We start from the raw sequence: 18317 nt of genomic DNA on the forward strand, positions 1-18317 counted from the left end.
GTCTAGTTAAACAGATTGAAGGTGTGTCTGTTACTGACTTCAAATCTAGTTAATCAGATTGCTGAATTCAAGTGTAGTTTGTCATATTGACGAAAACGATTTACATTATAGACTTCAAGCCTAGATTGTCAAATCAAAGTCAGATCTGCTTTACTATGTTTAAGTCAAGTTGGTCAGATTTCAGGTCTATCAATAACTTCAGTCTGTCAAATTGAAAACAGATCTACATTTCAGACTTTAAATCTAGATTCTCAAACTGAATGCAGTGTGTAACCATAGTTTTGAAACATATGTTTTCCTGCAGGTGATTTTGAAAGCCTAGACTCATGGCGTATGGGGGGCGATGTGAACGTGTCTGTGACTGAGGTAACCAAGGGAGTGGCCAGTCTGGAGACGTTCACTCTGCTCTGGGGGGGAGTCCCCTCCACCCCCATCTCATTCAACGCCTCCGAGGCAGAGGTGTGTGCACTCCTCACACTCATTCGAATCATTATCAGAATACAGTTTAAAGCTGAAATATACACCTGTGCACAAACAGAAACATCAGTGTCTTTATTACACATGTGTACATACACACTCGTATGTGTTAAATATTAAATACAACTGCTAATACAGTAATGATGATAGTAATATTACTATACTGAAAATCATACCATTATTCAAATACCAATACTGTAATGATACATGCAATAAATACGGTACAAATTATATATCACTCACACCTCACACCAGAAAAATCTGATCACTGATATTTTGACATTTTCTAAGAAGGTCTAGGGTGGCGGACATGTTGAAGGACAATTTCCTTTTCACTTGTGCCTGACTTTTGTGTGTCCTCCGCCTCTTTTGTCACCACAGGTCCGGGGTGCCCTTGAGGCTATGCTGCACGCTGAATGCCCTGCTGAGGTGCTGGCTATGGAGAGCTTCAGGGTGAAATACCACAGAGACTATGAGGATGAACACACTGGGGTGGGTGGAGAATATATACGCTCACTGAGAATAATGACATAGATCACACAGACTCAGATTCGGTTTACCCCTTACAGATTTTATAGACTATAGTTGCAGAGAAGTATTTTCAGTGTCCTTGGCCCAGAATAATACATATACAGAGAGAGGCATATACTGTATCTGTGGGACACATCACGTAGTTAAGTATCCCACAGAGTAAAAAAAGTGAGATTTTTCTTTCTGGGTCAGACATCATATTAAATCACAATCCCTACATATTACTAGCCTGCAGACAGAGTGTGGTAATAGAATGCCCACATCACCGTAAGGCCTCATCACTCCCTAGACTGAAAACGCCTCACCTTCATTATATGGTTCATGTGAGCAGATACTCTTGAAGCTTGAGATCTTATGGCTGGCTTGGCTCTCAGGCAAATTGAGGGAGAAAAAAAACAATGCTGATATATCATTTTATTTTGTTTTTGCATTTGCATTGCTCACTGTAAATTTGTATTTAGCCTTTAGGTTTTTAAAAATAAACTGTTGTGTTTGTTTATATTTTAGTTAATGAAATTATTTTTTCACTGCTAGTTTTAGTTTTAGTCTTAGTTGTCGTGAACAATAATAACTCTGGTCTGACTGTGGTTAAGCAGTTCTCTAAGGACAATCTGGACAAAAGGGGGACACTGGTTATGGACACTGAAGCCTTCTGTGGACGCTGGTCACTGATGAACCCTGAGATCCTCTTCATGTCGTCCGACACCAAGGAGTCTGGGGGGACGTACGGAGCAGTGAACCTCGAACAGGACGGCACGGTTAGGAGCCATTCCTACTCAGTCATCTCTGAGCTGTGCTTTTTTCTGTCATTAATTCGACCAATTCATCATGTAGAAGTCTAGCAAGTAGGTGCAGTTCAAAGTGGTGCCCATGCGGCTTTTGTTGCTTAGATCATGAAAATAATGAAAAGGTAGAATTTTCAAAGGAATGCCACAATTTCTGTCTTCTCTTCTCTTTGCTTCTCTTCTCTGTTCTTCTCTCCTTTTTTTACGCTGTCTTCTTTAATCAGTCACTCCATCATTCGTGTTAACAATGTCAAACATAAACACACTCCCACTCTCCCCCTCTTTTCACAGCTCTGCTTTGCTTACAAAGGAGATATGAAGAGTGAAGTGGGAGTGAAGTTCTCTTACAAAGACAATAAAGGTGCCACACAAACTGTCACCGCCCAAGTTCCCCTAACACCTAATCAGGATCCAGGGTATGCATGCAATCAGGCAAAAGCTGTCAGATAATTGACTTATGGTAGACATAGCCTTGATAAATTGAGACTTGATAAATTACCGATTGTTTTTTTCCCCCTCACAGCTGGCACTACACATGTGTTGACCTGATGACCTCGCTGCAGACTAAGCACATCGGTACCAATTACAAGATGACAGAACTACATCTCTCCAGTGCTACAGTAGGGGAGGAGTACTATGTGGATGCTGTTCATCTCGGGAGAGATGTTACTGTGTTCGATAACAGTATGTCACATTCCACTTCCTCCTCTTCCTCCTCCTCCTCCTCTTCCTCTTTCTCCTCCTCCTCCTGTTTGTATATCCTCTGCAATGTATACAAAAAGTGATAAACTATTAAAAAGTTCAAGCAGCCATTTCCAATGTTAACTCAATGTTATCAATTGTTAACTGTGTGTGTTGCACGTGTCTGTCTGCTCCAGTGGTTCTCCAGAGGAGAAGGCCACCTGCCCTCGCTCAGTGGGGCCAGATCATCGACATCCTCAGTGTGGTCAAAACTACAGAGGGGTCAAGTGTCAGCTACAAGATCTCTGCCTCACCCTTCAACTGTGCCTATGGCCTACCTCTGATGGAGGTCGGCTTTCTGCAGGTGAGAGAAAAACGAGTGGGAAAATATTTAGACCTTGTGAGGTGCCATTTGGTGTGTCTGTGGTATACCATGGGATCAGATGTTACTTTGGCATTCTGTGATGAGAATACATGTCTAGCTACAAATCATTGAAATTAGTTATTTGTAGTCAAGACACTAATGAATCTCAAAAATTACCCTTGTTCTTTTTGGTAACATTCTGTTGAAATTCAAGTTCAGTTCTTAAAATTGTTAAAATTGTTGTACAACAATTACTGAACATCACCTTAAACCCAACTATTGTAGGGCTGACTAGTGTTTCACTGTCACAATCCAGACCCGTGCAGCTGTAACACTGTTAACAGAGGTGAAGCTTCTCTGAGTGTTTGTCTCTTAATAGTTGTGTCTTTGTTCCTGTTGATGCTTCAGGGAATTTCCGGTAATCTGTCAGACAGTGTAGCGTATGCACAGGGCGGTGCCAAGGTGACCGTCACCCGTACCCAGAGTGCCAGCCCCCCTCTGAATGGCACCTTCGACATTGAGATTTACGGACGGCGTGTTGAAGGTAAAATATGACTTTCAGCATTTACAGTATAACAAAACTATAATATACATAAGTGGGTAACACTTGACAGTATCAACATACAGTAAGAGTGACATAACACTGTCATGATCACATGGTTATGGTTATGGTTATGGATTTGGCAGACGCCTTTGTCCAAAGCGACACATAAATACAAACAACATAATAATATTTAAAATTGAACAGGGAACAGATTAGAATGTAGGTCAAATATAATAAGGAGAATAGTTATAATACACAATAATATCAATTCAATCAATAGCCTAATAAAAAGCAATGGAAAAAAAAGTGGAAAGGCAATAATAAAACAATAATGTCCATTCAATCAATAATATAAAAACAATGACATGCTAAGACTACATTAAGGAGAATATCAATAATAGACAATAATGTCAAATTAATTAACAGCCCAATTGAAATAAAACAACATTATACAAACCATAACACATAAGCGCTTAAACAACTAAGTATATGTTGAATAGGAATGTCTTTAGACTCCTCTTAAACGACCCAAAACTACCACAGGAACGGAGAGCACTGGGCAATTCATTCCACCAACATGGAACCACTGAAGAAAAGAGTCTGGAATTAGACCCAGTTTTCATGACTGGTCGACACAACAGACGCTCACCAGGGCGGTTGGGGATGTAAGGCTTGATTATTTAATTAAAATAACTAGGAGCAGATCCAGTTAGTGTCCTATAGGCCAAAGTGAGAGATTTAAATTTAATTCTGGCTACTATAGGGAGCCAATGGAGAGTAACTAGGAGAGGAGTTACATGTGTCCTCTTTGGCTGATTGAAGACCAGGCGTGCTCCAGCATTCTGAATCAGCTGTAATGATCTTGTTACACAAGCGGGTAAGCCAGCTAATAGTGAATTACAATAGTCCAGCTTAGAGATGACCATGGTCTGAACAAGAAGTTGTGTGGAATCTTGTTTCAGATAAGGTCTGATCTTCCTAATGTTGTAAAGCATAAATCGACATGATTTTGCAATAGAAGCTATATGCTTAGAGAAGTTAAGTCGGTCATCAATTACAACGCCCAAGTTTCGTGCCGATCTAGTTGGGGTTAGTGAAGTTGAGTCAAGCTGGATGTTAATCTGTTGGGGAATAGCTGTTTTAGCGGGAAACACCAAAAACTCTGTTTTTGAGAGATTAAGCTGAAGGTGCCGATCTTTCATCCAGGCTGAAATATCCTTAAGGCATGCAGAAATCCGGTGGGAAACACTGCATACGTCTGCATAACAGTGATAGTCAAATCCATGGGAGTGAATGGTATCACCTAAGGAAGTGGTGTAAATAGAGAAAAGCAAGGGTCCTAATACTGATCCCTGAGGCACACCTGTGGTGAGGTCATGAGACTTAGATACCTGTCCCTGCCAAGACACGTTGAAAGAACGCCCTTTAAGGTAAGATTCTAATCAAGAGCTTTTCCAGAAATTCCCAGTTCAGATAGTATAGATAGGAGAATATCATGGTTAACAGTATCAAAGGCTGCAGATAAATCTAGTAGAATTAATACTGATGACTGAGCAGAGGACTTAGCTACTCTCAATGCTTCACAGACAGAAGAGCAGTTTCAGTAGAATGACCACTCTTGAAACCAGACTGCATAGGGTCTAGTAGATTATTCTGATGAAGAAGTCACAAACTTGCTTGAAGACCACTTTCTCCAAAACCTTTGACAAGAAAGGAAGAAGGGAGACAGGCCTGTAGTTCTTCACCTCAGTTGGATTAAGTGTACTTTTCTTTAGCAGAGGTGTAACCCTAGCCTATTCCAGAACTGAGTGAAGCATTAAATACATGTGTGATTGCTGGTAGAACAGCGGGTGAGATAGACTGTAGAAAAGTAGACGGGACAGGATCTAATGGGCATGTTGTTGGTATACATCTTAGGTGTTTTCCTGTTAATTTGTTATGTGGGTAATATGAAAAAAGGAAAGTAAACCTGCTCAAATATGTTCATCCAGTATTTACTGAAAGGTGCATCATTTGAGGGGCTTGCCATCCAATGGCAAATTAGATGGGTAAATTTACCCCCTTCATAAACTTTTGTTTTACTCAAAGATTTTTACATTTACAGTAGGACTTTATCTCTGACCACTTTCAAGCCATGGCCTTTTGAAATTTTGATATAAAAATCCAATGGTGTTGCTTTCTTAACCCTGATGCCTATAGTTTGCCAGGTTTAAAAAAGTTATGAGAAGAAAATATTTTTATTTGGTGTGAAACACACACATACGTGTTTTTATGCTTTTCATTTGTTTTATAATTTGTATTAATATTTATTTTATTTATAAGCTAAGGTTGCTAGCACAGGTGTCTAAAACTAGATAAAAACACTTGCACTTTCTGTTTGCAGTTTTGTGTGGTATTTGAAAAAAAGAACATTTTCAGAAATAGCCGGCCCGCCAATCAGATGACATTGGCAGAATTGGCCCCCAGCTCATTTGAGTTTGAGACCCCTGCCCTAACCCAAACCCTAACCCTAACCCTAATTACCTAGCACTATGGCTTAGTCTCTCAGCCCCACACAATAAGTGCTTACTCACATGAAGTCACTCCTGGTCTGCGTTTATCTCACAGGCCTGCCAGTGGATATATCAGCACAAGATCTGAAGTACGCGCTGCAGTCCATTCCAGAAATGGGCTCTGTGGACGTCACAAGGTCAGGAGACTGCAAAGCTTACAAGTGGCTCATCACCTGGCTGAGCAATCCTGGACGTCAACATGTTCTTCAGGTGAGTCTCAGACCTTCAATATGAATATTACAGATTATTCATCCTGAAATTTAGAAATGTAATTTAATACAATAATTTTGTTACGGGTAATTTAGAAATAAATTGCCTATGTGTAATGCCTCACTCAATACCTAAAGCCGTCATCAAAAACTTGTCAAGACCAATACATAACACCTGCTTGAAAAGGCAGCAGCCACTTTTAATTGGCTGGATTATGGAAATTTAAACTCATTGATAAGAATCCAAGTTGTTAGTATTCATGTTGTAATTCATATTCATATTTCAAATGGGGTGGGTAGTTCATCATCATTTACTGTAGAGGTCTGCTCCATTGACTGCCTTCCTTTAGGTCAGACATCATTGTTAAAATGATGATGAGATCACAGTGAACTTGTGTGAGTGACTTCAACAAGGAACTCACTGCTAAATCTGTCTCTGGTATCTCTAATTAACTGATGCTTAGGTGCCCAAGGGAAAGCAAGTCTCTGGACAGTGTGTGTGTGTGTGTGTGTGTGTGTGTGCTTGTTTTTGTGTTTGACTTGTCTTGTGTTGTGGCCACCTTCAGGTGAATGCCTCAGATGTCACTGGAGTTAATCCACAGGTGTATGTCAACGTCAGAGATGAGGGAGGCCTGTTCATGCAAAGCATCAGGGGAGATCTGCTACGTGTCCCAGAATCCAAACCACAGGTATACTACACATACTCTTATGAAACTATAGACACATGTCCCTAGGGGACCCTAGGGGAGTCTTTGCATGGCTAACATGAGCCATTTGAATATGTCGTGTGAGTTATCCGTTCCCATCGACAGCATTGGGAGGGCCACAGGGGATTAGTGTTTGTGGTTTAGGAAGAGAAGGGACCCTCTCGACCACTCGCCTACAGCTTTTCCTAACCACTCTGACCACTCATCTGCACTTGTTGTTCCCACTGCCCCACAGATTGAAATTCATTAGTTAGGTGTACAAACACTACAGGCCAGGTGTAGCCTACAGTATATAGTAAATAGGTTGGGGTTTGTTATGCCCCGGTATCTACAAAGGCAATTCAGGCTTCAATATCTCTATGTTTTCTTTAAAATGCAATGTTACAAGGATCGTGAATGCAAACAATTAAAGTTTAAAAAAGAAACATCTCAATTTCCTGTGGACTTTCAAAGAGAAAGTCATGTGGCTGATGTTAAATTGTTGTTCCAGCAACATTAATGACTAGTCAGAAAATGTATTTGCACAATTAAAGACAATTTCATATGAGGACTTGAAAATGCATATGAGGGGTCTGTAATGATTCCTATTATAGTCATAGTTGAAGTAGCTTTAGGCCAGTTTTACCGTGAGTTTGTTTGCTCTCTCCTAGGTGGAGGTACTAATCAACGGCATCGCATCCAAGTGCTCAGGAGACTGTAGCTTTGAGTGGAGCGCAGACAAGACCCCACTGGTGACTGGCATCTCCCCCTCACAAGGTAAAAACATCAGCCTCCAGTGTCCTCCACAATGGGAGATTCACATACGTTCCAATGGCTAGACTTGATTTATTGCGTTGGTTTTATTATTTAGTTCACTGAATACGTAAGTCATTAAGTCAGTGATATTTTGGTTATATATGTCATAAAGACACTTTATATAGCAAAAAGTAATTATTAGTGATTGTGTTTTATGAATATATGCATTAATAATAAATGTATGTAATGTTATGTAAACCTATAAAAGTGATGTGTAAATGAAGTATAGCTACATTTCACTTTATTTTGCTGAAGCATATGGTGAATTGTTTTATTCCTTCAGGATCGAGCAATCTTGGGACAGTTCTGACCATCAGTGGGTCTGGTTTTGATGACACGAATGCTACTGTTTGGATTGGACACACAGAATGCACCGTAACCCAAGTTACTGGTGAGTTGGACTAATGAATGATGTATAGTGAATAGAAATAATCATGAAAACAATAAGGATATCATAAAAGGGATTTAGATTGCAGAGGGTTAAAAAATGAAAGCAACACAATGGAATAATTGATATCTATGCCCCTTGGTGACAATGTCAATTTAGCTGGTACCCAGTTTGTCAAAAACAACTGAAAGGGTCCTGTTCATGGTCATGCAAGATGAAGCACTCTGGGCATGCATTGGCAATGTTAGAGACACCAACAGTTTGAAGCTGTTATTGTAAGGTGAAATAATTGCATTGTGTTGCTTTAAATTATTTGAAAGTACAGTTCATGATTTATTTATATATCTTAGATACAGATTCAGGTGAGGTTGTGAGGCTGAGGCTGTTGGTATATCTCTTTAAGTGCAAAGATGACCATACTCTGATGGTGACTGGTCTGTGTGTTCAGCCTGTAATGGTGACTGTAATGTTGTGCACACTGTTGATGGATTCGGCCTTGTGTCCTTTCTCAGACACTCAGGTGACCTGCAGCGTTGGCCCTGCTCCTGCTGGCACTTACCCTGTCATCCTGAGCCTCCCTGGCCTGGGACAGGCACGTTACCAAGGAGACCAGCCTTTCAACATCACCAGCCAGCTCAGCGTCTCCTCCGTGTCTCCGATCGCGGGCAGCCTCACTGGTACAGTGCCCCAATATTTGCCATGATAAACACATTCAGTTTTTCAGTCTGGATGTGGCTCACAGAATTATAGATGTGGGGTAAAAGTATGGTTCTAAGTTTCAAACATTCTCTAGCAGTAGAACTCATTAATGCTTATAGTGCAATGTAGACATTCTATTATAATGTACAAAGAGTTACAAACCCCAAAACCAGAGTGAAACCTGAAATTTGCTGTAGATCTTAACATTAATTGTATTGTGCAATGGCATATTCCTGTTTGGCAAATGTTTTACATTGCATACATGTGAATAGATAGACATCTACAATGTACTAGTTCATAGCCATGGGCCTTCTTTACTTTTCTCTGATTGTCTAACATTCTGTAAAGCTCCATGAGACATGTAATGTTTTGGCGCTCTATAAGTGAAATTAAATTGAAAATTGAAAATATGTAATGGCTGCAGTGTTATGCTCCATTCCCTTGTTGTTGCAGGTGGCACAGTCCTTACGGTGGAAGGGTTTGGCTTCGGCTGGGGCACAGAAGTGACGATCGGCTCAGAGACGTGTGAGGTGCTGGAGGTGAACCTCCACATGGTCACGTGCAGAGTTCCCCCGGTAAGAGGCCTTGGTCCGATTTCATCGCCCAGCGAACCGTAAAGAATACTCACATACTCAGTGTGTCACCTGGCTCTGTCTGACACCACCAACAGTGTCCCAGCTCTTCACAGAGCCTAGCGTGTAGTTTGGTCCACTTCATCCACCCGCTTCTCCCTGCTCTTTACTCATGGGGTGATAGACAGGTTTATTTTGGGGGGCTTTTTGCCTTTAAAGGATAAGACCGTTGAGAGTGACGGGGAACAGGATGGGGGTAGAATTGAAAAATAACCTTGGCTTGAGATAGAACCCGTATCTGGTCAGAATGCATAGCACTAAAATGCAATTTCAAATATTACACAAAATACAAATTGGCTAAACATCAGTGCTGTAGCCTAGACTAGAGTATTTGTTTTTAGATTAGACAATTAACCCAATGCTTTACTAGGCATTGCACTATACAACTAAAATGGCTTTGCCTTGCCTTTACTAATTGTTTATTTGTCAGTTTGATTGTCGTTTACGCCTCAGCTCCCCCCACCTTGGTCTAATTTAACCGCCTAGAGAACCGTAAAGAATACCCACATAGCCAGTGTGTGACCTGGCTCTGTCTGACACCACCAACAGTTTCCCAGCTCTTCACATGCTAAGTGTGGAGTTTAGCAGTAGTGTGTAGCCTTGTTCTCCCATTTCCTATACATTGTTACTGAACATGTGCATGGTTACTGAACATGTGTATAGTCTAAGCTGATAAGAGTACTCCTCCAGGTGAAAGCCTGTGATACTGACAAATTCCTTGTCATACTGCCATTGCAAGAATGAAAAGATGAATGTTTTCATCATTTCTACTGAGAAACAGTGTGTGCACATTCTTGTCTCTCTATCAGACTTCTCAGTTACACAGCACAGCCAAACAATTTGAAATTCATTTGCTAGGCAAATGCTGTATCTTTTTCTGAATTATAATTTTAGAAAGATAGTACCGGTAACTGCAAACAATCAAAGGTTATTTGGCATTGCCATTCTGAGAGGAATTTGTCTCAAAGTTATGGTTTTATTTAAGTGTCTATTTCCTCCCTAATTGTCGGTTCTGATTTGTTTCAAACTTCAGGTGAACTCACAGCTGTAGAATATTTAGTTACTTTAGAATAGTTAGTTTAGTATGGAAGCCCGTTTGCGCCACATAAAAATAAATATTCTGATCTATTATATCTCATTATTGTGAGATACTATGTCATTATTGTGAGATAGTATCTCGTTATTGTGAGATAGTATCTCACAATAACGAGATACTATCTCACAATAACGAGATACTATCTCAGAATAATGAGATACTATCTCACAATACGTTATTGTGAGATACTATCTCGTTATTCTGACATAGTATCTCATTATTGTGAGATAGTATCTCATTATTGTGAGATAGGTAGATAGTATCTCGTTATTGTGAGATAGTATCTCATTATTGTGAGATAGTATCTCACAATAACGAGATACTATCTCACAATAACGAGATACTATCTCACAATAATGACATAGTATCTCACAATAATGAGATATAATAGATCAGAATTTTTTTTTATGTGGCGCAAACGGGCTTCCATAGTTTAGAATAGACACCAACAAAAACAAATGTGACAGATCGGAAATTATGTTTTAATCCATGTTCCCATGGTGTTCCTGTGATTCGTCGATAGGGCTCACTGGGAGCCCAGAGTGTGACCGTGACCGTTGGGGACATGAGCCAAGTGGCATCGCAGACCTTCAACTACAGCGACGGCCTGACCGCCACAATCACCAGCATCAGCCCACAAACCACCAGTGTCAGCGGTGAGCAAAAAATCCGTCTTCTACTTCTGGTTCTGCTCTTTCTCATTCCGCCTCTTCCACTTTCTTCCCCCAGCCCTTAACGCATATAATTAAACATTCTTTAGAACAAAATTGGATGATACATTTCTAGTGTTTCCCATTCTGTGTCTTACTAAAGACTTGTGTGTGCTGTAGTAAATTAAATTAGGGCTGTCAATCGATTAAAAAAAATAATCTAATTAATTACATACTCTGTGATTAATTAATCTAAATTAATCGCATATATAATTTTTGCTGTGAAAGTATTTTAAATATTTAAATTCAAAGGAATCATTGAATAATCAGCATTAGTGACATTAAAGTTCAAAAACTCTTATTATTATTTTCACTGTTCAAATAACGGCCATAATAATCTATGATATGACCTAATATGCTGAGGAACTAAATTCAAAACTGCTTCGGGAAGAAGTTTTTTCTTCACATACAAGGCATTTCAGGCCACAGATATAACCTAGGGGACACAATGAAAATAAATTAACACTCCCCTCAATGTCAACACTTATTCCTTTGCATTGATGTGCGACTATAGAGTTAATGAACTCCGGTGATATGCAAATTCCTTGCTGCAGACATGGCAAAGTAGCCTGGCCATCCTATATCATTAATTTGCCGCCGCTAGGGTGCGTCTAGATTTCTAGGCTAATGGCAAAGGACTTTATTTTCAACACTTTGTTTTTATCAACACCATCAGGGCGTTTTTTAAAAGTAAATGTTCCAATCAATGATCCAGGCAGCACGTTTTCTACTCTCTCCTTCATTTTACAGTCTAATTTTTACTGACGGCTCAGGTCAAAGGTCATAAGGAATTGATTAATCTGCACTAATTTTTTTAATCAGTTATTTTTTCTCAAATTAATTAATCGAAATGAATCAGTTATTTTGACAGCCCTAAATTAAATAAAGAGTCACACTGGATTTGTTATGCCACTAGCTACAGTATGTCACACTAGCTGGATTTGCACACATTACATTTCAACTAGGCAAATCCATATCAAGTAACCGCAAGTACATAAAGGCAGAAGATGACTCCCCTTGCTTCATGACAGAAGACTTTTACCTTGTATAGATGTACTGTATGGTGCCTAAACCTTTTGGTCTATTCTGCTTGGAGACGCAATGCTAAGTTTAAAGAAAAATACGCTTGCTCGGTTCCACTACCAACATACAAACACTAATAGCACTAGTATTTGTAATATAATACCAGAGAGCCCTATTCTCTAAGTAGCTTTCATGTTGCCACCAACAAAGCAATTTATTTCTCCCTGGACCGTATCCAACTAGAAGATCCACATTCAGGTGATGACAACCATTGTCTTCAGCTGTGCTTATTCATGCTTTCATGATAGTTTCTCAGCTTAAGCTACTATATTTGGCCATACGCTTAAGGGTTTACAGGCTATTGTTGAGCAACAGACATCCGGTTTTGTATGTGTGTCTGGACATTCTCATAACTCACGATAAAAGGACCAGAAAACGTCAGACAATGAGAACCATGGGTAATTATCCTTATTATAGTTTCCACTGTGACACAGACGTTTGAGGTTGTACAGAAACACAATACATTTTCTAACCTTTCTTCAAATTAGCCTAACTTGTACCTCCACATTCATTTAAACTTTGTGCAAAATACTCTATGCCGTCAGACAGACTTCTGAGAGGTCGTACAGAAACACAATACATATTCTAACCTTTCCTCAAATTAGCCTAACTTGTACCTCCACATTTAAACTTCGTGCCAAACACTCTAAGCTACCGTACACTTGCTATAATACATTAAGTGTGGATGGGAAATAAAATGTACAGTGTTGCTGTTCTTTTGAATGTAGATGCTTTATTAGTTATTGTATACTGTTGTTCATTGGCAAAGTATATCACAATAAATATGGCATTGAAAGTCTTAATATGTTTTAACAACAGCTATAATTCTCATAGTATACAATTAATAATACCTTTTAGCATCTTTCACAATTTCGAACCGTAGGGAAAGTAAGATGAATATAAATACATTTGTTGAATTGTAATAAGTTTGTTTCCCCCTGTCAAAGTGTACACATCAATCTTTTTTATCAGGTGCTTTGTGGTCACCTTGAACAGAAGTGTTTGTTAAATACTAAATCTATATACAGTAGCAATACAAATATAAATTATTAGTGATCTGATCTTTTGTTTGTTTGGATTCTATTGTAGGTCACAGGCTTCTCGTCGTGATGGGAACAAACTTTGGGGTGCGGGGCAATGACACCCTGGTGTTTGTCGGCCAGAGACAGTGTGAGGTGGTGGAGTGGAACACTACTGCCATCACCTGCATCCTGCCCTTCCTGCCCCCAGCCATGTATGAGGTCAATGTCCAGATCGGCAACCTGGGATTCCCCACAGTCAGGTGAGACTCCCATAGCCAGAGGGCTGCAGCAATTAATCGATCAGTCAATTTGTTGTCAGTTGTTGTCTCTGAAAGGGCCTCAAGTCATATCTGCTCTGTGAGTTGTAACTCATGCGTCGTGTCTTTCCTGTGCAGTGCTGGAGTGAACGCCACGGTACAGTACGTGCTGGAGGTGTCCAGTGTTACCCCACTGCTCGGCTCTCTCTATGGGGGTTCCCAGCTGACCATCTCCGGCTCAGGATTCAGTGCCAACCTAGAGGATAACCGTGTCATGCTGGGTAGGCACTGATACACAGATGTATTACGCATTTCACATGGACACACACACACACACACACACACACACACACTCTCACTCTCTCTTTCGCACTATTAGTAGTACTGTGTTCACAAATATTATACAATAATATATGTCTTGTTGAAATTTACTACAGGAGACAGAAGCTGTAGAGTTACAGCAGCATCGGAGCATGAGATCCAGTGTGTAGTGGAGTCAGGGGCGAAAACACACACCATCACCAACCAGGGCTCACACCCAAGTGAGTAATACGCTCTCTCTCAGACACAGACACAGACACAGACACAGACACAGACAGACACAGACACTTCCAATGACCAAATTGAATATCCAAAGGAAAACCTGAAGATACAACCAAACTAACTGATCAGTTTTGAAAATGCATTCCTGTCTGTAATGCTCAGGGACACCATGAACCAAAGGAGACGTAAAGTATGATTTATTTGACAGATTGTTAACACGCACCGTACTACAGCACATTCAGAATCACATGCACTTAATGCATGTGGGTGTCACTCAAAACACTTAATCTGTCAAACAAGTCTGTCATAAGTCAGCCATATCCGTCAATCAGTCATGTCACGTCACGTCATTCACGTAATGCCACCCTTGCAATACGGTTATGCTAATGATCTAGGTTGTCTGACAGTCTGACTAGACTAGATACTTGTTTTGGATGTTTTCAGAAGAACTCACCTGTGTCACCTGTGTCACCTGTGACCTAGCCTGCCTGATTGTTACTGACCACTCTGCTAATTACCCATGTGTCTCCACATGTTTGGGGTGTGTTTGCGGGGGAGTGTTTGTCTGTGTTTGTCTGCGTTTGTCTCTGTTTGTTTTTGTTAGTGTGTCTGTGTGTGTGTGTTTGGGTTTGTTTGGTGTGTTTGTATTTGTGTTTGTGTGTTTGTGTTTGTGTTTGTGTGTATGTGTGTGTGTGTGTGTGTGTGTGTGTGTATATTTATATGTTTATGTACATCTGTGTGTGTGTGTGTGTGTATGTATATTTATATGTTTATGTACATCTGTGTGTGTGTGTGTGTGTGTGTGTGTGTATGTGTGTATTTATATGTTTATGTACATCTCTGTGTGTGTGTGTGTGTGTGTGTGTGTGTGTATGTGTGTATTTATATGTTTATGTACATCTGTGTGTGTGTGTGTGTGTATTTATATGTTTATGTACATCTGTGTGTGTGTCTGCAGGTCATGGAGAGGGGTATGCGTGGAGCCCTGCGGCGGCCCTGGCCACAGTAGGGGACTCGGTGGTGTGGCGGTGGGAGGCCCCGGCCTTCCTCCAGGACGTGGGCTTCAGGGTGTTCAGCGTGGCCAGCCCCAGCAGCACCACCCCCGACGGGCGTGCCTTCACCAGCGGAGACGCCAAGACTCCCAGTGGTACAACACACACCTGTTCTCATATCAACACTATATTAGTTTCGTTCATTATAAGCAAACAGGGACAGGTACACCAGACATTTATTCTCATATCAACACTATATTTTATTTTAACTTTAATACAAACAGAAACTTAACTGGCACACAACAATGTTGGTGGAATTTTTTGTAGCTCAGTCCGGTGTGTGTGTGTGTGTGTGTTGGGGGGGGGGGGGGGGTATGATGTCTGGCACAAGTACTTTGTGCCAGACATCTATTTACAGATGTGTTTCATTAAGATTAAACCTAGGCAATAGGCAATAGTGGGGGATTCATATTTAAAGAAGTGGAAAGTCTTATTTTGTGGAGAGGTTTGGCACATAGAGGAGGGTTGACACATAGAACTCAGAATAGTTATAAATATATAAGAATGAATGTATTGTTTCAGAACAGTCAGCATAAAACCCAGTGCCATTGGCCATTTTAATGTCTGAATGAAAAAAAATATTTATTGATGTTAAATGTATTATGCTTTGCATGCTCTGAGAAATACTTTTACACTTGAGCACCAGGTAAAGTTCTCACCCAAGTAGTTTTTGTGTGAAATATTTTCACCTGCTTGCATCACTTATTAAATGTGATGATTGAAGACCTCAAAGCAGCCATGATGAAAACTCAGGACACTCTTGTGCAATTTGGCCTACACTGAGACAGGAACTGCACATTCCTGTTTCACAGCGTCTGTCTCTGAATCTCTAACTCTAACTTCACTCATCTTAGCCTCTATGTATTGCCGTCTATCGTTCACTGTCCTGGGGGCCTGTTTTCAGGTTGACATGGGAAAGTCCGCATCACACACACCCATCACAAACACCACCTCAAGGAAAAAAATGTCGCCCCTCCAGTATATTGTGTGTAATTTCAGTCTAGCTGTGGGGGTCCACCACAAACAGGTTTATCAGCCTACTATACTTAGTATAACATAGCATAGATTTTTTGATATTCTTCCTTGACATCTAAGTAGTAAGTAGTAGTAAATTACTTTTAGGATGTTACCTTGAATGTATATTAAGAAATGGCTATAGAGTTATAAGTTTAAGTTCAAGTTTATTGTCATGTACTCATAAAAGGATTAACAGCAATGTTTTTAAATGTAGAACATAGGACATAGAAATGTGTACCAGAATATCTATATCTATAGATAGATAGATAACAGTGTGACTCATTAGCCACACTGTTTATATTTATATTTACTTTTACCTACTCTTATGGATCTATTTTTATATATTTATGTTCTTTAATATATTATATTTATATACACACACACATAATGTTTCAATCTGAATGTTGGCCCATACCACTAATGAAAAACTAGTGAAGTGGGTGTTTTTATCAGGAGACAAAGAATAAGTATACATATGGAAAAATAAGGAAAACATAAATAATACCAAGCAGTCAATAAACCTTAACCTGACATTCCAAGGCACACTGCTCTGTGATCATTAGACAAAGTCGCTGCACGCCTACACATTTTAACCTCGGGGTATAAAAACAGTAGCAGTGGCAGTTCACAAGTGTATCAAGTATTGGCTGCTGCCAAGCAATCACAGTAACAGCTGACAGCTACACAGGCACAGGTTATAGTGGAGTTCATATTAAGTAGGTCAATTCGAACCAGGGATCAAAGAAATCATCAGATAATATAACATTAAGCATTAACTGTATAAAAAACAGTCACACTAAATCAGTGCAGTGCACAAATACAATACTACTGACCTCAGTAATAAATTGTTGTGTATTTTGACATATGACTGAGACTGTTTTTGTGGGAGAACTGTTCTGCTTGATTATAAGTATTGTGTAAATGCTCTGACCTAATAGTTGACACACCTACTTGATTACCTGTGCTAATTATCTGGTGTTACTGTGAATACTTGACAGCCTTCACCACCCTTGATATACTTACCATCATGTCCTGAGGAAGATTGCAAGATGATATGCGTAGGCATGTAGCCTATTTATTAACAGATTTGTTTAACCTCTACATACCAGTGTGTCTTTGCACTTTCTGGGTTAAGACTTAACTATAACTATAAATAAGCATCACAACGACATACTGCACCTTGGTATAACTTGGAGATGTAACACCACGAAAACAGAACATTTATAACAATAAATATGCAGTTGATACAAGGTCACTCAAAAGTTTCCTGTTTTCACTAACAGGACCTGGTACCTAGGTAACCAGTTTCAGCCCAATCACTCGATACCTATCCACACCAACCCCCACCCACCCACCCACCCTTCTCCTCCTCTGTCTCCAGGATTCTTCCGCTATCAGTTCACATCCCCCGGGGTCTACTACTACAGCAGTGGCTTCGTGGACAGCACAGATGAAAAGAGCCTGCAGGGGGTTGTGACTGTTAGAGACGTCGAGGAGAGTCGTCCAGAACTGCACGTCACTGTGGGAGGATTCACAGCTATGAGTGGACCAGGTAAACACCGCCTGTATCATACGTACGGTTTTGTATCATAAAAACAGACGTAAAATTCACCAGATGTCATGTGTCACTTCACCAGATGTAAATGTCCAACACTGTCTTTTATTATTAAATTAGATAGATAGATAGATAGATAGATAGATAGATAGATAGATAGATACTTTATTGATCCCCAAGGGGAAATTCAAGAAATTATAGATCATTTGGGAAATTAAATTTTATCCATGCAACTAAACTCTAGAATTTGACTAGATAGCACATATTATATTTTTTTCCAGAAAACAAAGCAATCAAACAAATAAACAGATAAAATAAGATAAATGACCCTTTTTACCTCCCTCTCCAGCTATGCGTCGAGTGAGCAGGGATGTAGAGGAGTGTACCACTGCCCCTAACTGCCCCGAGCCTACCCCTTCTAACGGCACCTCTTTCAGCTTCTCCCGCTGTGCCAGTCCCGCTGTGCATGCCATCTCACCCTCCAGCGGCCATGCCCACGACTTCATCCACATCCAGGGCATGGGCTTTGGATCCCAGAGCTGTGCCATCGAGGTACAATCACACACACTACACAAAGTCCTCACACTTACTTATGTACTAGCTCTGGAAAAGAGCCAG

The 18317-nt window shown here is 40.2% G+C and overlaps 1 protein-coding gene across 1 annotated transcript in view; it reads left to right on the plus strand.

The window, feature by feature from the left end:
- The window catches only part of pkhd1l1.1 (PKHD1 like 1, tandem duplicate 1), a 64047-nt gene that overhangs the window by 8614 nt on the left and 37116 nt on the right, over positions 1-18317 (plus strand). Inside the window, exons 18-37 of the mRNA XM_076301727.1 lie at positions 305-459; positions 859-969; positions 1605-1766; positions 2085-2209; positions 2317-2477; positions 2672-2838; positions 3247-3382; positions 5990-6144; positions 6710-6832; positions 7501-7606; positions 7929-8036; positions 8546-8710; positions 9186-9307; positions 10984-11116; positions 13343-13535; positions 13671-13813; positions 13970-14074; positions 15034-15222; positions 17526-17696; positions 18049-18251. Of these exons, the coding sequence (XP_076157842.1) occupies positions 305-459; positions 859-969; positions 1605-1766; positions 2085-2209; positions 2317-2477; positions 2672-2838; positions 3247-3382; positions 5990-6144; positions 6710-6832; positions 7501-7606; positions 7929-8036; positions 8546-8710; positions 9186-9307; positions 10984-11116; positions 13343-13535; positions 13671-13813; positions 13970-14074; positions 15034-15222; positions 17526-17696; positions 18049-18251 (2933 nt within the window). The remainder of the gene's footprint in view (positions 1-304; positions 460-858; positions 970-1604; positions 1767-2084; positions 2210-2316; positions 2478-2671; positions 2839-3246; positions 3383-5989; positions 6145-6709; positions 6833-7500; positions 7607-7928; positions 8037-8545; positions 8711-9185; positions 9308-10983; positions 11117-13342; positions 13536-13670; positions 13814-13969; positions 14075-15033; positions 15223-17525; positions 17697-18048; positions 18252-18317) is intronic.

The sequence above is a fragment of the Alosa pseudoharengus genome, unplaced genomic scaffold (genome assembly GCF_046254945.1).
Source record: "Alosa pseudoharengus isolate Yale_2024_CS ecotype anadromous, Long Island Sound unplaced genomic scaffold, YU_APseudo_1.1 YU_APseudo_1.1_scf_23, whole genome shotgun sequence".
Lineage (NCBI taxonomy): Eukaryota > Metazoa > Chordata > Actinopteri > Clupeiformes > Clupeidae > Alosa > Alosa pseudoharengus.